At 53.3% G+C, this 19,936-nt stretch overlaps 7 protein-coding genes across 7 annotated transcripts; 4 read left to right on the top strand and 3 right to left on the bottom strand.

Annotated features, from left to right (window-relative positions):
* Window positions 1-173: 173 nt before the first annotated feature.
* UHO2_00550 (putative CPS1 - Gly-X carboxypeptidase YSCS precursor) lies at window positions 174-2,093 on the bottom strand (the record flags this gene model as incomplete). The annotated part of the gene is made up of 1 exon (XM_041557170.1): window positions 174-2,093. The coding sequence occupies one exon, from the start codon at window positions 2,091-2,093 to the stop codon at window positions 174-176; it is 1,920 nt and encodes a 639-aa protein (XP_041413104.1).
* A 3,622-nt stretch (window positions 2,094-5,715) lies between these two features.
* UHO2_00551 (uncharacterized protein) lies at window positions 5,716-6,759 on the top strand (the record flags this gene model as incomplete). Its single annotated transcript, XM_041557171.1, has 1 exon — window positions 5,716-6,759. The coding sequence occupies one exon, from the start codon at window positions 5,716-5,718 to the stop codon at window positions 6,757-6,759; it is 1,044 nt and encodes a 347-aa protein (XP_041413105.1).
* A 1,102-nt stretch (window positions 6,760-7,861) lies between these two features.
* Window positions 7,862-9,919, top strand: UHO2_00552 (related to FCJ1 - mitochondrial inner membrane protein involved in formation of crista junctions; the record flags this gene model as incomplete). The annotated part of the gene is made up of 1 exon (XM_041557172.1): window positions 7,862-9,919. One exon carries the CDS (start codon window positions 7,862-7,864, stop codon window positions 9,917-9,919), a length of 2,058 nt encoding a protein of 685 aa, XP_041413106.1.
* Window positions 9,920-10,242: 323 nt separating this feature from the next.
* Window positions 10,243-11,167, bottom strand: UHO2_00553 (putative NADH-ubiquinone oxidoreductase 24 kDa subunit, mitochondrial precursor; the record flags this gene model as incomplete). Its single annotated transcript, XM_041557173.1, has 2 exons — window positions 10,243-10,284; window positions 10,412-11,167. 2 exons carry the CDS (start codon window positions 11,165-11,167, stop codon window positions 10,243-10,245), a joined length of 798 nt encoding a protein of 265 aa, XP_041413107.1.
* Window positions 11,168-11,927: 760 nt separating this feature from the next.
* UHO2_00554 (putative NADH-ubiquinone oxidoreductase 23 kDa subunit precursor) lies at window positions 11,928-12,734 on the top strand (the record flags this gene model as incomplete). The annotated part of the gene is made up of 1 exon (XM_041557174.1): window positions 11,928-12,734. The coding sequence occupies one exon, from the start codon at window positions 11,928-11,930 to the stop codon at window positions 12,732-12,734; it is 807 nt and encodes a 268-aa protein (XP_041413108.1).
* Window positions 12,735-14,427: 1,693 nt separating this feature from the next.
* On the bottom strand, window positions 14,428-16,758 carry UHO2_00555 (uncharacterized protein; the record flags this gene model as incomplete). Its single annotated transcript, XM_041557175.1, has 1 exon — window positions 14,428-16,758. The coding sequence occupies one exon, from the start codon at window positions 16,756-16,758 to the stop codon at window positions 14,428-14,430; it is 2,331 nt and encodes a 776-aa protein (XP_041413109.1).
* Window positions 16,759-17,238: 480 nt separating this feature from the next.
* On the top strand, window positions 17,239-19,806 carry UHO2_00556 (putative Vacuolar (H+)-ATPase, 98 KD subunit; the record flags this gene model as incomplete). Its single annotated transcript, XM_041557176.1, has 1 exon — window positions 17,239-19,806. The coding sequence occupies one exon, from the start codon at window positions 17,239-17,241 to the stop codon at window positions 19,804-19,806; it is 2,568 nt and encodes an 855-aa protein (XP_041413110.1).
* Window positions 19,807-19,936: the final 130 nt, after the last annotated feature.

Raw genomic sequence — 19,936 nt, forward strand, 5'->3', positions numbered from 1 at the left:
AATAACCGAGATCCAACCCATGTCTGTAGCATAGGGATGCAATAGGAGGATACATTTTTCGAAATGCAATAGTGGGATACATTTTCTCGACCCTGCCCCTGACATTCACAAGCTTCAAGAGCCCCCTTTATTGAGATGGGTTTTGAGCATGAGACAAGATCTGGTATATGAAATTAGAGATCCTCGACACTAGCAGCACGGAAGAGGGCAGTGTAGAAGTTGGTGCTGTCGGCGAGGCCCTGGATCGGGTAGTGCTCATTGACGGTGTGCACGCCGGTCAAGGCGCCGAGTCCAGTCTTGTCTGGGGTAATGCTGGATGGACCAAACCGAATGATGTTGTGGGTCAGGTTGTGGTAGTAACGAGTGTCTGTGTTGCCTTGCATAATGGACGGGGCGACCTTGACTGGCTCGCCGTCAGCATTGACCCATACGGCACGAACGAGCTGAGAGAAGAGTTGCCAGGGTTTGGCCCTCTCTCCCTCGAGCGGAGTCCATGGAGCGGGCTCGAGGGCACTGCGAGCTTCTTTGATAACGAGCTTTGAAACTCCAATGGGGGAACTTGCGTTGAGGATGTGCTCTCCAAAGGCCACCATCTCCATGTTGTACCTTTCGGCGACCGAAGTGAGTACATCGATGTAGTGCTCCTTGAGTTCCTTGAAGTTGCTGGTGATAGCGATGCGGTGGTCGACGTACGCCGTGGCACTCTCGGGAAGAGCGTTGAATTTGACACCTCCCTCGATGATGTCTACTGCAGTAGTGGTGATGAACTGGGTCTGCAACTGCTCCGGCATTGCGTGCACCACGCGGTGCTTGGCCTGCTTTATGCGTCGTTGACGTCCTCGTTCCGACCAGGCGTTGAGGGCCGGGAGGACAAACGAGGTGAATGAGTTGGGAAGAACGCACTGCATGGTCGAGTAGAGCCCGAGGTGCTCGAACGAGGACTTGGAAGCCCACTCAAGATCTTTGAGGGCAGAACGGAGAGCACCAGGAATGCGAGGACCATCTCTGATGCATTGCAAGAACTGAAGCTGAGGCCCGCCGATCTTGCTCTCGTCAAGTTGATCGCGCTTGTCTTCAAGCTGAGCAACGACTCGTGCAAGCAGACCGATCGAGGTGTGCGCTCCGGCCTGAGAGGAGTGGCCACCAGCCGACTCGACGGTAACAGCAAGATCTACAGAGCCCTTCTCGGCGATACCGGGCATGGCGACATCAATGCCAGGCCCCATTTTGTCTGAAGCGGCCAACACAGGGTTGCCCTCGTCAACGATCATGGCAATGCTGTCTCGACCCCAGATCTCTTCGATACGCTTGGCGAGCCAGCCTGCGCCCTGCTTTCCACCGGACTCTTCGTCGAAGCCAAAGCTGAAGAGGATGGTGCGCTTTGGCTGCCAGTTCTTAGCAAGCAAGCCTTCAACGGAAGAGAGCAGGCTGACTAGCCAAGCCTTGCAGTCGGTCGAGCCGCGGCCCCAGACGGTCTCAGTCTTTTCATCGATGAAACCGTCGAAGGGCGGATACCGCCACTGGTCCAGAGTTCCCTGATTGACTGGGACGACATCCTGGTGAGCCATCATGAGCAGCGGCTTGAGGAATTCATCGCTTCCCCGCCAGGTGTACAGCAAACCATGCTGATGGACCTTCTCCAGCTCCAACCTTTCATGAACACGTGGAAACTCAGTCTCGAGCCAATCTGCAAACTTTGGGAAAGCCTCCCATCGTTGAGGAATGTCGTTCGGGTCAGGCCATTCGTCGCCAACGCTCGTGTCGATCCTAACAGCCTTGCTAAGTCTTGTAGCCAGCAAGTCGCGGTCGAGGTCAGCTAGGCCATCCTTGAGGCTGTAGGGATCCTGTTGAGGGCAGAGCGCCGCCAAGATTGAGGAGGGGTCTGCTTGGAAGGAGTGTGTGAGCTTCCAAAGACTATCATTGACGGTGTTGGACGCTGTATTGTCGAGCGACAGGAAGGTCAAAGCACTGGCCCCGAGAACCATTGCGAGGACGGCAGTCCATCTGGATCTCGTCTTGGCCTTGCTCGACGACGAGCTGACGTCTCGTTTCTCGTCCAACAGACTTACGCTTTCTTGTGTGATCGGCAGCATCCTGTCTTTGGCTCGCGTGTTGTGTTGAATGCAGATGGAAGCTGAGAAAATATGTCGGATGGTGTCTGTGCTGGTCAAAGCTTCGATTTCTCTCCCTGTGTAGCGCTCGATGCGGAGCTCAGAATTCCGCAGAGACCAGCGTCGTCAAAAGACGCCGAATAGAAAGCCGGATTTTGGCCGGAAACACAAAGGTGTTGGTCTAAGATTACACTTGGTGTGCACTTTTCTTGGACTTTTGGAGCCCTGATTTCGAAGACTGTTTTAACCACATGTTGAGCCAAGGAGAGAGAGCCGGCCGCAGCACATGAACCTTTCAGACACAAGCTCGTCGTCTCCTGCAAGGGATCCTCAAAGCACGATGCGACCATTGGAGACATTACCCGCTGCCTGAGGTCAACAAGCTGAACTATAACCATTTGTGGAGTATGATAGAGTCGCTGTGAGGTGAGATCGGATCGGATTCACTTCTGACACGTCCCGAAGCCCGATCGCCTTAGGCCTGAACTATCTAATAGCTTGGACCTCCTTTCAGGATTGAGCAGCGCTGTTCCCATCACAACTGCTTGCGAGCGTGCTTGCTTGTTCGCTTTTCTGTCTGCAGCGATTTCATTGGAAAGCTACGTTTGCTGACGACTTTTTGGATCCGCTCGGAGGTTGACCGGTCAGCCAGTTGTTACGGTGTCCATGTCTCGCGGAGAAGCGATGATCGAAAGCATCAGAAAGAGAAGGGACAGAGGAGGGCAGAAGCGCTTCGATGCGAATTCTTCGGGATGCCTGTTCCTGACTTTTGAGTTCTGCACGGTAGGGTCTACTCTGACCACAGGCTAGAAGCGAAGAAGGGCGAACAGCTGCCAGATTCTGATTGTCTGTAGGCGAGGCAGAACCCTTTCTCACGTCCGTCAAGTGGCTGGCTCGTTCGCTCGCTCGCTGGTTGGCACTTTTCTGGAAGTCAAATCGTCCACGCTGCTCGAGCCGAGGTACTCGCTTACAAAGAACAACTTGCGCACGCGACACACCCAACTGACAAGAACGAGATCATGCCTTGCACGACTACAGTAGACGAAGAAAGGGGCTTCATTGTTGGCCAACGCAGACCGGAAGACAGAGTCTGTTGTTGCGAGAATTGTGATCGTGTAGCCGGTCAACTTGATGACCACAACTACAATCAGAATCGGCATGCTCAAACCTCTTCTCCTTGTAGGAAAGTGGGAGCTTCCCTTTTCCACCGTGAGCCCGAGCTGTGACAGTTGCAGAAGAGGCGTAAGGTGGCAAACAAATGTTTGGCATTTGCAAACTCTCTTTTTTTTTTTTTTTTTTTTTTTTTTTTTTTTTTTTTTTTTTTTTTTTTTTTTGGCCTGAGATTTGTCGGGAGTTGAATAATGTTGCACACAGGATTGTGCAGGCGCGCCAGTAGAAATTGGCAAAACCCAGCAAAAGGAAAGAGGGGTAGTTGAAGATGCGTCGGCATCTCAAGCAAGATGCACATGTTACGGCCGAGACATTGAGACACGGGAGGCTCACGTAAGCGAGAAGTACAATGAGGTACGTAATTGTTGTCATGGTGACAGCACAGTGGCACCCGGTATCATAGCAACACAGGAGTACAAATGAAGAGACACATCCTGCCTCGAATAGGACCAGAGCAGTGAATGGAGTATATATATGTGTTTGTCATTCAGTCTCACACCATGAAAACTAAGCATTACATAGAACATATGGCTGTGGTAAAGGGAGTCTGATCGTGACCCCGATAACGCCGTATATTAATTGTTATCTTCAATTGGGGTGCCGTACTGCAGTTAGCCCAATTGCGCAGGAGTTGAGTTAAATTTAGATATGACTAATCAGAGGCCACAGTCAGGCACTCTCACAGTCATACGATCTAGGTAAAAAGGCTTTATCATTTATTTTGGTGAGGTGGCAACTAGGCTAGGAGTATATATACATGTCCTAGGCACCCGACTGTGCTCACTTTGTTGAGTCATGCCCATATGCCACGTACCTTCTTTCATATGTGTTGTCATACCAACATACCTCCTGCATACCATGGTGTCAATCATTGTGCATAGGTTACATTAGTTCCCCACTAGCTTCACATCCTGCTCGTCTTCCTCATCGCCCGATATCTTCCCGATTCCCCGATCCTGTGAGCTCCCATTTAATACGTCACTCGCTGGCGATGCCGGTGCATCTTCAACTAGTTGCAACCGGAAGTGAGGCAAGGTTAGTCACACCTATGTCATCGGACAGTAGTTCGAAAAAAAAAAAAAAAAAAAAAAAAAAGGCCTCCTGTCCCTGTCTTCTTCGTTTGTTTTGTTAATGGCTCAAGCCGGGTCTGCTTCTCAACACCGTCAAGTCTACCCTGATGACTGCGGTGGATGTGCTGAGAATTACTCTGACACAGGCTCAGGAGTGGATGGTGCTGCGTAGGCTTTGATAGTATGGCGCATTGCAAGGACAAATGGAAAGCTTTCTGTTTGCTCGACCGGAGTTGGTCCGAGGCTGCTTCTCGCATTACCCTCGTTCAGACAGCAACTCAAGAGTGTAGAAATGTGTTACTCAACAGTGTAATGTGAAGCCGGATAATCACTTGACAAAAGTCGTGTGATGTAATCCATGGTTTGAAATTTTTCCAAGTCATCGCGCAGCTACAGAATGCTCTCTCTCTCCAATCACCACCATTCTCGCAGCTGCTCGCTTGGAAAAACTTCACCGTATTCAAGTGTTTTTCCCACCATGTGTCCCCCTTTTGTCTTCACGCTCTCTTGCGCTCATCCTGCCCTCTCGAGCCTGTGAGCACACTCACGCTCATCCCGCAATTCTAGCTTTTCCTTTAAGATCTCGTATTGTTTATGCTATGGTAAGAATTGATGGTTCGGATTGCTCTCTTCTGCCCTCTCATACCGCCTTTTCTTTGCGTTTTTTTTTTTTCTTTTATTTTTTTCCCCTTTTCCCTTTTCCCTTTTCCCTTGCCATTTTATGCAAAGCATTTGTGGTGGGATTGCTCTGTCACTTTGCTGCGCCAGGTTCGCCTGTGTTGGCCCTTTTGGACTTCTCCGCTACCCACGCTGCTGCCTCGCCATTAACTTACTTTTCCCGCCCTTCCGCTTTCCTGACGAGCTGCACACCTGCACAGGGTCCGCTGCTACAGTGCAGTTGATTGCTGACGTAGAGAAGCCAACTTGAACGTTAGTTAGAGGAATCATATTCGCATTCGCCTTTACTTGTTCTCCTCGCTGGTCGCCTTTCGAAGCAGTCTCTACTCCCATCTCGACCATTTCCTACATCCTTTCTACCACCGCCTCATCGCCTCTCGACCATCTCCGGACGTCCTTCCGCTCTGTCTGCGCCCAGGTCGAATCTAGGTGTCCCTTCTCACCATCTTCGTAGCTCTTGCAACACCTTGACATATTGATCATGCTCTGCTGAACTGACAACTCGCGGACCAAATCGGACAAACGCTCCAACTCGAGCTCCTGGCGTTCAAACTATCGCATCTTCGTCGCTAGCATCCACTCCATCAATTCGAGCACTAATACAACGAACGACCCCTTCTCCGCACATTGTTCGCACTCATCCCTCACGAGAACTTTGGCCCTTCCGCCTTCGAACATAGCACAACATGGTGCCCAGAATACCCAACGATGTTGGCCCGAGCCATGCTTCTCCCAGCTACTTCGATCTTTCGCCTCGTCGCTCAGGTAACGCTCCGCGTCGTGACGTGCAAGCCGCCCTCTCTTCCTTCCGCTTCTCCAGCCATGCTGCCGGCACAGCCGAGAGTCCCTTGGGTGGTGCTAATACTTCCAACGCCACCTTTAGCTTGTCAGGATCTGTGAATGACGAGTATGTTGAGCCCTTGGGCTTGATGGATACCAGCAGCCGACGACCGAGTGTTCAGAGGACATCGAGTGCGCCCGAAGCCTCTTTGTCCAAGTCGACTTTGTTTGTCGAGCCGGCCGGTCCTTCACTACCTTGCCCAATCATCGCCCGTGCCTGCTCCGAGAGTCGTGCCTCTGGTGTTTTGCAACGTCGCCGCCGCAAGGTCGCGTCCAGTCGCGATGCGCTTCCATCTACGCTTATGCTTGACTTGGCCAACCTGCCCATGACACTGGGCGCAGGCAACCTGGGTCTTTTGCGCGCCGCTCGCAAGGCTATTATTGAGCCAAGTGGCTTTGATTGGGGTCGTACCGCAACATCTGCTCCTCCTTCTACAGCCAACTCGCACTTCTTGGCTCAGCAACTGCAGAGCTTCACCATGTCTTCTCCAGCCCGCGCCTCGGTGGGCTCAGTTCATGCGCCAGCCACCGTCTCCTTGCCTGCTTCAACGTCAGCCTCGGTCTCGGCATCACCAGAGTCGAACCGCGTCGGCAGCAATCTCACGTCGTCTCGATCCTGCGTTGGTTCTCATTGGAGCAATCGCATATCCGCCTCGGACGAATCGGAATGGGATTGGGCTCTGGCAGGAAATGCAAGGGCGACGCTTGAAGCGCTTCGCCATAGCGCGTACAAGGAGACCAGGGAGCCAGTGCACGATATTTGGCAGCAGTTGCCCGACTGGGTGAGCCGTCGCTCCTCGCTCGGCGGAAGAGATGCGGATCTCTCTTTGCGTGGCCCTGGGCTGCACAACTCGTTAGCTTCACATAAGGCTGGCAAAGGACAGACTTGAGCGGCCACTGCAACAGCAACCCTGTCACTTTCGCTTTCGCAGGCCTCGATCTCACAGCAAAGCCCACCCAGCAACATTTCCGGTCGTGGTCGTGGCCACCAAGCCATGCTTTCCGTGCACGTTCCATTCCGTGTCATGGAGGAGTTATCACCACAAGCAGGCTCCATCTCGCCCCGTGCGTCGTTCTTTGGAGCACGCGATCATGTTTGGGATCAATGCCGATCGCGCAGTGATGAGAGGGGAGAAGATACCATTGAGTAGACTCAACGCTCTCTGCTCGACTTCATAGCCTTCCTTGGCATGCGGCTTCCGACCAGAGCATGGCTGGTCACGTCCATATATCCCAATAAGGCGTTCTGACCTTCTCGAAACCAAGACCGACCTTGTCTCGGTCGTTCAATCTTTGACCACTATTCGTCACTGTACTCCATCATCTTATCTCATTAGCATACCTTGTATTTGTACACCAGCATATTCAATATTTCAGCCTGTCTTCTCTCCGTCGGTCTATTGATTCTGTGACAAGGACATCTCGTTGGCAGCATAAGGATTCAGATGCTATGTTAGGGCTTGACGAGATAAAGAACATTTAAGCTTTGGCCCTCGCACATGCAAGCAGAGCTCTCCTCAAACAGCTCTAAACAACGGAGGATACGGAGTTTACTGAACTATGTCGATCACTGTCAACGTTGAAAAGCATGTGGGGATGAGGTTTGAGTGAATTGTTTAGTGTGGTCAACGTTCGGATCCGGCTCTCTCAGGCCAGGCACGGCTCACGGATTCTTCCGACTCGCAGTTTCAATCCAACACTGTGATCGTGCCTGTCGCTGTCTTGAGTCGATGACCGCAGAGCAAGGCAGAGATCAGCTTTGACGCGATGGATCTTCCGATGCGGCCCGATTCAATCGATTGGCATTGGGCATTTAGAACAAGACCACAATAATCAAGTCTCAATTCTCCTCCACAACTTTGAGGCAACGCATAACATCGTCTTTCGTTGACCTCTAACCCCCCATCATTGACCATCGAACCGTTGCCCTATCTGTTCCTTGACCACCTAACCGGTACATCGACACAAATCTTGCGCTAGAAACCGATCATCATGATGAACCGCGCCGCTGCCCTGCGCAGGGCTGCTGCTCTCAGCCCCTCATCAGTAGCTCGTTCCCGCACCACTGCCGGTGTTCGATCGTATGCCACTGGTGCTGATGGAACCTCAAGATCCGGCACAGGCCGCTTCTTGCTCTACTCTACCCTCGCTACTACCCTCTTCTACGGTGTCTCGACAGTGGCAGCGCTCAACAACGACCGATACCAGGACTTTTTCGTAGAGAGCGTTCCAGGAGGAGAGCGCATCATCGACTACCTTGACACACACGATGTCAGTCAGGAGATCAAGAACATCAACTTCGGAGGATACGGAGAGAAGGCCGTCAATGTCACCAAGGCCGCCTACGGCAGCGTGAGTGGTGCTGTTGGCCGTGTCCTTAGCGGCGATGCAGGTGCAAGCGAGAGTGCAGGCGATGAACGTGATGCTCGTCTCAAAGTTGCTGAGGCACGCAACAAGGCCAAGGACGAGGCGGAGACGCTCGCGCAAAATGTCAAGTCAGATGCCAAGAAGGTGGAAGAGGAGGGCGAGTCAGCTTTCAAGGCTGTTCAGGACAAGACCTCGGAGCTTCTCAACCGAGCCAAGGCTGCTGCCGACAAGGCAGAGGCCAAGGTTCGTGGTGACGCCGCCGAGGTCAAGCAGGATGGCCGCAATGTGCTCCAGCGTGCGGTCGACGGCGTCCAAGTCATGACCGACATTGGTGCCAACACCAAGGCTGCCCCCTCCAAGAGCGCCTCTTCTGGCAAGGGTCCGCAGGAGGAGGTCAAGGAAACCTACATTGGCGAGCTTCCCGTTAACCACGAACCTCCTGCAGGCTACGCTACCCCTCGCCGTGACCGAGGCCTAAAAGCACCTGAACAGCCCACCGCTCGCTTGCGTCCTGACCCAGAGGCACCTAAGCTCCCCTTGCTTGCCCCTTCGATCAAGAGCCTTTCTGGGTCTGAGCCCATGATCGCTCAGCTCGCAAGCACCATCGACGAGCTCACTACCTTCCTCAAAGAGACGCCATCGTCCGGTGCCAAGGCCAAGGGTGTTCTCGAGAGTGCGCAGATCGAGTTCGAGCAGTTGAGCCAGCGTCTTGAGACCATCAAGCGCGAGGAGGCCAAGCGTGTCGAGAACAGCCTGGCAGCCCAAGCCAAGCGATACGAGGCTCAGATCTCTAAACAGTCGGAAGAGGCCGCCAACAAGCTTTCCAGCCGAGAGTCAGACTGGCAAAAGTCGTTTGAAGAGGAACGTGCCAAGCAGATGGAGCAGTTCAAGGAGAAGCTCGAGAAGGAGCTTGCCACGCAGAGTCATATCATCAACGAGAGGCTCAAGGAGGAAGTCATAGCACAAGGTATTGAGCTGCAGCGTCGATGGATGAAGGACATCAAGGCCAAGGTCGAGGAGGAGCGTGGTGGACGTCTTGCCAAGCTCGACGAGTTGGCAACCGAGCTCAAGAGCCTGGAGAAGGTCAGCTTGGACAACAGCAGCGTGCTCGACGAGAACCTTTCGGTCCACACTTTGTGGACTGCGGTTCGAGCTGTGCAGCATGCTCTTGATGACTCGTTGGCCACCAAGGTACCCTTCGCCGAGCAACTGCGCGTTCTCAAAGGCACCTCCAAGGCACGCGATGATCCTGTCCTCGCTGCTGCTATTGAGGCACTCGAATCGAGCGATGCTGCCGAGACCGGTGTCGAGTCCTTCACTACGCTCAAGCAGTGGTTCGACAACAAGGTTGGACCTCGTGTGCGTCAGGTCTCGCTCGTACCATCCCCCGAGACTTCGGGTGTGCTTTCACATCTTGCCAGCGCGGCGCTCTCGCCAATTCTATTCCACAAAAAGGGTCTAGTTCAAGGTGAGGATGTTCCCTCTGTGCTCGCAAGGGCAGAGTACTACCTCGACAGGAAGGACCTTGACTCGGCCACGCGAGAACTCAACCAGCTCAAAGGCTGGCCAAAATTGTTGGCTCAGGATTGGCTCACCGCATCGCGAAAACGTCTCGAGGTACAGCAGGCGCTCGAAGTTGTCCAGACAGAAGCCAGCTTGGCCTCGCTCATGGTGTCGGCTTGATTGGGAATCTTTGAGCCTAAACGAATCAGTTCCTGTCAGTTGTAACTTCCATCCGCTGTGTATTGGCATTGCGCCATAGATTTTGCTATTCGATGATCAAAACATTCCCAGTTGACTCCGTGCCTACTTGCCTGTGCGTGCGCTCCATTGCCTGAGAGCTTCGCCTGCGCCAATTCTAGAGCGCGCCACTCGCACCGGCCAAGACAGTCATGCTATCGAATAATACGAAACGTGAATGATAGTCTTGCAGGTATTTGAATATTCTAGCAGGAAACGTGAATGCCGGATCGCGGAAAATGATACATTTGCAGGAACTTGCGACATTAAGCGAACTCGGGAACACAGAACTTGCCGGGCCCGTAAGGCTAGCGACGAAGAAGAGGAAGGAGGAAAGCGAGTCAGTATTGAGCGAACACGAAGCAAGGAGATAGCCAGGGAAGCCCCGAGACTTGACAGGTCGGGACTCTTTTGGTGGCAGGATTGAATACATACTTCTGAAGTGAGAGCAGTTCGTCCGGTAGCAGCTTCCGACGAGTGACGACCAGATTGCGGGCCAGGCTTGACGGTCTCGCCCTTGCTAAGCTTGTCAATGATGTTGACCATGGTCTCTGGGGTAAGGTCCTCGTAGTAGTCATCGTTGATCTGGATCATAGGAGCGTTGGCACAAGCACCGAGGCATTCGACCTCAACGAGTGTGAACTTCTTGTCGGCAGTGGTCTGGCCAGCCTTGATTCCTAACTTGCTCTCGAGCGCTTCGAGAATCTTTGTGGAACCGCAACCGCCAAGCATGCATGGCGTGGTTGTGCAGAGCTGGAGGAAGTACTTTCCAACAGGCTCACGGTTGAACATGGTGTAAAAGGTAGCGACCTCGTAGACACGCATTGGTGGCATCTCGAGCAGTTGGGCAACATAGTTCATGACCGAGATCGAAACCCAACCGGAATTCTGGCGCTGACCAAGGTCGAGCAATGGGATGACGGCCGCCTTCTTGTACTGTTCGGGGTAATGCGAGATGATCTCCTGTGCCATCTTCTTGTTCTCCTCGTTGAACTCAAAGGGAATGTCAGGATTGTTATAGTCGGTGTTGCGGTGAACAAAGAGCGAGTCGGAAGAGCGAGCTGCTGAAGTAGAGAGAGCACGAGCCGATACTCGCGATGAGCTGCTTGCGACAGCAGAGACGTTGGATCGAGCCGCAGCCGCGGCGACAGATCGCATGAGCGAGCGTGAAGAAGTACGAAGGGCAGCCATTATGGGTCTGAGGGCCGGGATGGGTTGAAGTTGAGGGCGAGGCAAGGGCAAAGAAAGTGGAGAAGCAACTTGTCCTCGACGATATCAATCTGTGGTTTCGCAGACTGAGTGTGGATTGTAGGTCCCATTTCCAAAGAGCTCCCTGGCCTGCCTTGTTCCAAAAGACACCACAATCACACCAGCCTTGCTCGTGCGTAAATTTGGATTTTTCCCGATTCGAGGTTGAACAGTGAAAGGCTACGAGAGGCTATGACCAATTCAGATGGCTGTCATTGGTCGCCCCTCAACGAGCTAGACTTTTAATTCAGACCTTGCCAATCCTCGACGTGTCGAATACAACTCGAACTTCGGTGGAAGTCCAATTTTGAATACTAAAACAAATGCCTGAGACAGAGCATGTTGGTAGCTTGATTTGAAATCAGCAAGAAGCAGAACTGCCGCCTGCTGTTGCTGTTTTGCTGAGCTTCAGCCACCCCATTGATCCAATTTTCCGCGCGATCGTTGATCCTTCCTGGCCTAGCGGGTCGACTGTCAGTGAAGCGGATCAGTTGGAGACTCTTTGTCGTGCTCACCGCAATCCTTTAACCCTTTCTTCTCTTCCTCGTCTCTGTCCGCACCTACATCATCACATCTACCTTTCAGCCTTTACCAGAAGCAGCATACTTGATATCAGTGCAGCCTGACATTTTTCACTAGCGCTCGACCCTTCGCTTTCGGCATCCATACCGGCAATCTCCTTGATTGTTCTCACATTGCCATAATGGCTTCTTCGTTGAACCGCTCTTTGCTCCGCTCTTTGCTCCGCTCGGCGGCCCTTGCTAGTCGATCCTACGCTTCATCTTCGACTGCTGTCGCGCCACTTGGTTTCGCCAGCGCCGCACCATCCACCACCCTCTACAATGCACGCTTCTTCTCCTCGTCCATCGCCCGTTCGCTTGCCACCCCGCAGACCGGTCCGACACAGATCCCCGAGGGCCGTCCATCATCGCCAGAAGCCGTTCATACCGCCACCTATGATGCCACCTCCGCACAGAGTCAGGCGCGTGATGCTCCTGTCTACCCAGATTACTCCAAGGGCCCATCGGCGCTAGACAAGGCCGGTCAGCTCTTCTTCTTCACCGAGATTCTTCGAGGCATGTGGATCGTTCTCGAGAACTTCTTCCGTCCTCCTTACACCATCATGTACCCCTTCGAGAAGGGTCCGCTCAGCCCTCGTTTCCGTGGCGAGCACGCGCTGCGACGATACCCCACCGGTGAGGAGCGATGCATTGCCTGCAAGCTCTGTGAGGCTATCTGCCCCGCCCAGGCCATCACCATCGAGTCCGAGCCCCGTGAGGACGGCGCACGAAGGACTACTCGCTACGACATCGACATGACAAAGTGCATCTACTGCGGTTTCTGCCAGGAGGCTTGCCCTGTTGATGCTATCGTCGAGACACAGAACGCCGAGTACTCGACCGAGACCCGTGAGGAGCTTCTTTACAACAAGGAGAAGCTTCTCGCCAACGGTGACCGTGCTGAGGCTGAGATTGCTGCCAACATCTACGCCGACCACCTCCAGCGTTAATGCGGTGCCCGTATCGGAACGAACTCAGCATCACCTTCCACCTTTGCATCTTTTCCTTTCTCTCGAAGAGCGACCGAGTTGATCAGCAGCAACAGGCTTTCAGCTCTTGTCACTCCATTCATTGTTCTGTCTTTATTTTGTCATGCAACATAACATTTGATAATCATTCAGCTGTCGATGATGTGTGTCTGACGATAGCTCTGCGAGGCGACTTGGTGTGAGAGCTTCTATGAGCCCCGATCGAACACATGCGTTTCACAAGCGTTTGTATCTTCCTTGTTTCGAGCTGCTTTGCTTCCATTTCTACTTTTCCAAAGCGATCCCAAGATGTGTGAAGTACTCCGCAGCTAATTGAGGTGGCAGATTAGTCGCGATGATCTCTGCGGCAATCTTTCGACGCAACTCTTTCGCTTCTTTGCAATCTGCACTCTCTTCCATCCCAGCCACGAGGTAAGGCGACGGATCAGATTCTAATGGCCATCGTCGTTCAAAGCTGCGGCCTAGCATGTTTGGTGATGCAGCAAAGGTAGATTGCTGTGAAAGTCGCGCGTGTCTGGCGTCGAGAATGGGGAAGACTTTTGAGATTGAGATCCGATATGCTTGTTCGCCGTTTGGCAAGTCTGGATTGGCAGAAAGAAAGGATGGAAGCATCGGTAAGTGGCTTTCGTGGGAGTGGAGAGAGTAAAAGTGTGTGTAAAAGCTTACCTTGTACATCAGCAACTTCTTGCAGGGCATCTTTGACTATTGGCAAATTGCCGAACGTGACAATGTCGGTCCACTCTTGCTGTACACCCCCCTTCCCATCTCCTCCTTCCCCCTCTCCCAGATCGCTTTTGAGCGCTACAATCGAATCGATCATCTCCTCCTTTCTCTTCCCATGCAAAGCAAGTGCGATCTGTTCAAATATGTCTTCGAGCGAACGGAACTTGCTGTCTACAAGAACACTGTACAAGAGTGAAGTAACGAGAAATCGCACATCTACACGCGATAAGATCTCCAGCTGACCAGAAGAGATTACCTCGTTGACACCCGAAATCATCCATGACCGATCGTATTTGGTGTCCTTCAATGTCGACAGCTCGAATAGCTCTCCCTTGCTAGTATCGGAGGATGCTGAGCTCGGGTCAGGAGCATTTTCAGAGTAGAGGTAGTACGTCGGGACCTGCGTTCGTGGATGCGGGAGAATAAGGCAGCGGCCATCACGAGCGGTCCCAGGATGAAGTAGGACACCGTTTCGCATCGAACGAGACTGTTCGCTTGAGGTAGATGCTTCTGTTGTTTGGCAGATGGGAGCCGTCATCATGCGATTGAAATGCACTGGCGTACGTGTGCTGCTAAAGTGACGGGGACTGGAGAAAGACAGGTCTTGTGAATATTTGATGTGTCAAGGATATTTGGAAGCAAGTTCATACAAGAAAAAAGTGTTGGTCTCTGGACGCGTGGGCGCGTGACACTTTCTTGCCTCCGTCCAAGGACGGATTTCATTTACGCGACTAGCATGCAAGCCGCAATTTGAAGTTTTTGATGATCGACTCGACATGATGGCCTCGACGACGAGCAGCGTTGACTGCTTTCAACTACAAAAGGTGGTTCAGGCCTTTTTAGCCCCGGCACAATCGTATTGCTGAGAAAGTGAAGATCGCGGTTGCAGTCTTTTCATATCGATGTGATGTAGTGGAAAGAGTGGGCATTGTTACAAGGCATCAAAATTGATGGCGTGGACAGCGCGCTTGCGTTCGCGCTCATCCTCCCTACGTTCGTTGACGTGCAAGACAATAACAACAATAGCCAGACCTACAATCGTAGTGATCAACACCACTGTCACCCAAGGGATCCAGTCTCCCGGTTGCAGGTAGAGCTGCTTCGTCCACGTGCCCGGTCCACCCTTCTCGTTCTCACTACCTCGACCGCCTTGCCACGGATTGATGACAACCTGGCTGTTGGGAATCACACCCTCTAGTGCCAAGTAATGCTCCTTCTGTCGCCTTGTCGACCCGATGAACAGCGACTCGACGTAATTGTTCGTTCGTCCAAGGCCAAAGTAGCTGTATGGCGTCAGAAGTGTTCGGTACGCGGTTTGAGGCAGCTGTCCGACCTGCTGAGCTCTTCGTACACCGTTAGGGTCGAGCACCGTAAATTTGTAAGAAGCACCTCCGTAGTTGGTACCCCACGGACGGAACTTGGGCGCAGCCTCGGGTTCGCAGAAGCCCTGACAAGCACCATTGAGCGTGAGAGCTTTGAGAAAGAACGAGTCGTGGAAGTAGTTGTTCTGGATGAACGTGATGCGACGGCTCGAGTCCGTCCCATCGGACGTTGACGGCGTTCGCTGTAAGAGCAAGTCCAAACTGCCGTCCTCATCGATGTCAAGCCAACTAGCACTGCGCACATCCCTCAGCACCTCTAGTGCATTGGCACCTCCCGTGACTTTGATGAACGTCCGTCCTTCTGGTCGATCCGGCGAGCAGCCTAGTTTTGCTTTCTCGCTCGCCGGTACCTTGCTGCACTCGAGATTTCTGAGGATGTGTGCTCGTGTCTCGCCTTTGCCAGCCGGGCTGTTGCGGCCTCCAGACCCAGCCCGATCGGGTATGGTGACCAGCACAAGGTCTGGATACCCATCCTTGTTGTAGTCGCCGAGATGAAGCGGGTTTGGAAAGTTGAGGTAAGACGGAGCGAGGTTATCGGTCAATAAAATGCGACTGTCGCCTGTGAGCTTTTCGACAGGAACACGCAGCAGGTTGGCATTGTCCTTGCTGACCGTGAAGTCGATGCGGAAGTTGTCATCGGCGACACAGAGATCTTCTGCTTCTCTGCATTGTCGGCTGGGTTTCCGCTTCGTCGAACTTGCATAGGAAGCGTCTTCTGGAGAGCCTGCTTCGTTACCGGCCCTCTTGCTGTTGGACAACGAGCCATAACCAGGTCCACCACCAAACAGACCATCTATGCGAGGTGAGCACAAAGGCATCTGTCGATTGAACGCGACATTGATGAAACAATTATCGCCGCTGCGATCGCAAGTGGGGAAGATGACGTCGATCGTTCCGTCGCGATCAATGTCTCCGAAGCTCAGCGAGCCGGTGCCTGGTGGCAGATCACCCGACGAAGCAAGCTTGAACCCGGAGGCTTCCCCCTTCAAGTTCGGTTTCACTGCTGTCCAGATCTGGTACGTGATCTTGTAGCTGAGGAAGGACTCCTCCGAGCATACAAGGAAAAGATCCGCAAGGCAGTCACCGTTGAGGTCGACAAAAGCGGAGCTGTGAGGATCAGCGAGCTTGCAGGCTGGTGCCTGGGTCGCATCAATCAGCGGCGAGTCCGCGATGTCGAAAGCAGCTGTGTTATTGGCGGACCCGACCAGCAAGTTTCGCCAGACTTTGAGGTCGGAAGCGTCTTTGGGTGTAGATGGGTTGTCGGTGAAGGGGATTCCGAACAAGTCCATCTGCATATCACCAGAAGCGTCAATGGTGATAGGTTGCGCCAATATTGACGGCGGTACGGTGAGGGGTATTGAGTCGAAGCCACTTCCGTCTAATGCGCCAAGGAAGACATCCATCGAAAGCTGCTTCGAGGAACTTGAAGTGCTCTGGGACATGACGAGTAGATCGAGTCGGCCGTCATAGTTGATGTCTGCTACAACGACATTGCTAATCTTTTGTCCTGTTGCAACTTGGACTGAGCACGCTGGATTGTGATCGAAGCCGAACCTTGTGTGATCCCACAGGTGTATGCTTGCTGTTTGGCGGTCCGAATCGACGACGATGGCATCTAAAAACTGGTCACCGTTGTAGTCCCCCCAAGCAGCTACTTGTCCTGTGATCGAGTCGAGACCTAGACTTCCAGCATTGATGAGGCCCTCGTACTTGAAGCGCTTCTCTCCGATGCCAAGGAATGCGTCGACGCCGGTCGTAGCTGCTGAAAGGAGTATTGCTGATGCCCAGGTAGCTTTGAGCCTGCGCGCTTTGCTTGATCGATGCCTACGAAATCGTTTCATCGCGGCGGATGAGGACTCGGCTTCGCAGCTTAGCGCCATGACGATGGCGAAGAAAGCCGCTTACGTAGATGCGGCTTGAAGATGTAAGCTCGGCCGCTTTGACGGGTGTCGGCGGCTTGTTGAAGGTGATGGTCGGAAGGTCTTGCCTAGTCAGCGTCAATTGAAGCTCAACAGGGTTCTGTTTGTGTGTGTGTGTCGCGAGAGTCGAGGTGGAGGCGAAAAGCCGACGATGTTAGACTTCCACTTCGAGTTGGCCCAAGCTCAGTTTTGTCAAGTCGGATCCGTGGCAACGCGGAACTGGCGCTGTGCTGACGCTCTCGAATTTCGCCTTCACCCCTGCATCACACAACACACATCATCGAGACGAAGCGTGAACAGACCTGACACAGCTCTGAAGATCACTCCTCCTCGTTTTCTCAACCATCTCATCACACCAAGCCCGCGGCTTCCTTACCCCCAGAGTCACCAGCACACGCTCGCTTGCTATACTAAAGCACGACAAGCGCTGCAGTGACCAAAATGCCGGAAGAGGAGAGCTTGTTCCGGTCAGCGACCATGTCGCTGATCCAGCTCTACATTCCTTCCGAGACCGCTCATGCCACCGTTCAGGAACTTGGGGAGCTTGGAAATGTCATGTTCAAGGATCTCAACCCAGACGTCTCGCCCTTCCAGCGCTCCTTCGTCACCGATATTCGAAGGCTTGACGAGATGGAAAGGCGTATCCGCTTCCTCTACGCTCAGATGGAGAAGGAAGGTGTTCCTGTCCGACCTCTTGAGAGCGCTCTCCCTTTCATCAGCCTTGGTTCCGACGGTCGTCGTGGTCCACAGCTGATGGACGAGCTTTCTGTCAAGCTTCGGGAGCACGAGGAGCGTCTTGGTCAGATGAATGGCTCCTACGAAACCCTTCAGAAACGATTGCAGGAGCTCGAGGAGGCTAAGCACGTTCTTCGCGAAACCGCTGTCTTCTTTGACCAGGCAGAAGGTCGCCAGGATGCTGTCCGTGCCTCTGTCGATGATGCGAACGCTCCTCTCCTCCACGATGTCGAATCGCACGTCTTCAACACTTCGCACGGTGACGATAACAACTACGGCACCTTCGACCTCGAGTTCGTCGCCGGTACCATTGATCGCAGCAAGATGGCCATCTTCGAACGCATTCTCTGGCGTGTCCTCCGCGGCAATCTTTACATGAACTATGCTGAGATCGAGGAGGCTTTCGATGACCCGACCAAGGAGGAGCCTGTTCGCAAAAATGTCTTCATCATCTTTGCTCACGGTGCCGAGCTTCTTGCCAAAATCCGAAAGATCAGTGAAAGCATGGGTGGTACCCTCTACCCCATCGACAGTAATGCGGATCGTCGTGAGGAGAGCCTTCGCGAGGTCCTCAGCCGTATCGAGGATCTCAACAATGTTCTCTACTCGACCAGCGCCACTCGACGCACCGAGCTCGTCAAGATTGCCGAGGTGCTCAGCGCCTGGGAAGATGTCGTTCGCAAGGAGAAGCTCATCTACTCGACGCTAAACATGTTTCTCTTCGACAACCGTCGTAAGACGCTCGTTGCCGAAGGTTGGTGCCCCTCGAGCGATCTCGGTCAGATCCAGCTTGCTCTTCGTCGAGCCACCGAGAACGCTGGCACCAGCGCTCCAGCTGTGCTGCAGGAGCTTCGCACCAACAAGTCGCCTCCCACCTTCCAGCGATCGAACAAGTACACCGAGGCTATCCAGTCGGTCGGTGACAGCTACGGTATTGCCAAGTACAAGGAGGTCAACCCTGGTCTGTTCAACTTCATCCTCCTCCCGTTCCTCTTCGCCGTCATGTTCGGTGATGTCTTCCACGCTTTCCTCATGACGCTCGCCGCCCTTGCCATGTGCACCTTTGAGCGCAAGCTTGCCAAGGTGGACAACGAAATCTTCACCATGTTCTTCTACGGTCGTTACATGATGCTGCTCATGGGCGTCTTCTCCATGTTCACCGGTTTCCTCTACAACGATATCGGAAGCAAGAGCATGCACCTCTTCCACACTGGCTGGGACTGGCCCCACAACGAAGGCACCATTGAGGCCGTCCCCAATGGCAACGTCTATGCGATTGGTATTGATCCTTCCTGGCACGGCGCTGACAACGCGCTCGTCTTCACCAATTCGCTCAAGATGAAGATGTCCGTCATTCTCGGTGTCTTCCACATGACCCTCGCCATTCTTCTCAACGTGCCCAACTTCATCCGCTTCGGCCAGAAGTGGAAGATCTGGTCCGAGATCGTGCCTCAGATGCTCTTCATGCAGTCGCTCTTCGGCTACCTCGTCTTCGCCATCGTCTACAAGTGGTCCATTGACTGGTACGAGACCGATGCCAACGGCACCGTCTTCCGCAACAACCCGCCTGGCTTGCTCAACATGCTCATCTACATGTTCCTCAAGCCCGGTACTGTTGACCCCAAGACCGAGCTTTTCCGTGGTCAGGCTTTCGTTCAGACCATGCTGCTGCTCATCGCATTCGTCTGCGTTCCTTGGATGCTAGTCGTCACTCCCTACATCGAGTGGAAGGAGCATCAGAAGATCAAGGGTCAAGGCTACCGCGCCGTTGGTGTCAACAACGGTTCCCGTGGCTTTGGGCTCGATGATGATGCCGACGACGACGCGGACGCTGACGAGAGCAGCCGCCTTACTCAGGGTCAAGGCAACGGCCACGGAAGTGGAGGCCACGGCGATGGTGAGATGGAGGAGGAGCATGAGTTCAACATTGGTGAGGCCGTCATCCACCAAGTCATTCACACCATCGAGTTCTGTCTTGGATGTATCTCGAACACCGCTTCGTACCTTCGTCTCTGGGCTCTGTCGCTTGCCCACGCCCAGTTGTCCGAGGTGTTGTGGACAATGACCATCCAGAATGTCTTTGGTATGACCGGAGTGACTGGTGCAATCGCCACCGTTCTCGCTTTCGGTCTCTGGTTCTGCCTTTCCATTGCCATTCTCTGCTGCATGGAGGGTCTCAGTTCGCTTCTTCACGCCATTCGTCTCGCTTGGGTCGAATTCGGCAGTAAATTCTACCAGGCGGGTGGATATCAATTCGAGCCCTTGAAATTCTAAAGGCTGCAAGCTGCCTCGGATCACCTTCACACTAGACTCTCTTCACTACACGACGATCTGTTGCTTCAGCTCATTTGAGTGACCAATTCTCATTGCCGTCGAAAATCTTGTGTACCGCGTGTATTGCTGC

This window comes from Ustilago hordei (genome assembly GCF_900519145.1).
Source record: "Ustilago hordei strain Uho2 genome assembly, contig: UHO2_contig_01, whole genome shotgun sequence".
In the NCBI taxonomy this organism is placed as follows: domain Eukaryota; kingdom Fungi; phylum Basidiomycota; class Ustilaginomycetes; order Ustilaginales; family Ustilaginaceae; genus Ustilago; species Ustilago hordei.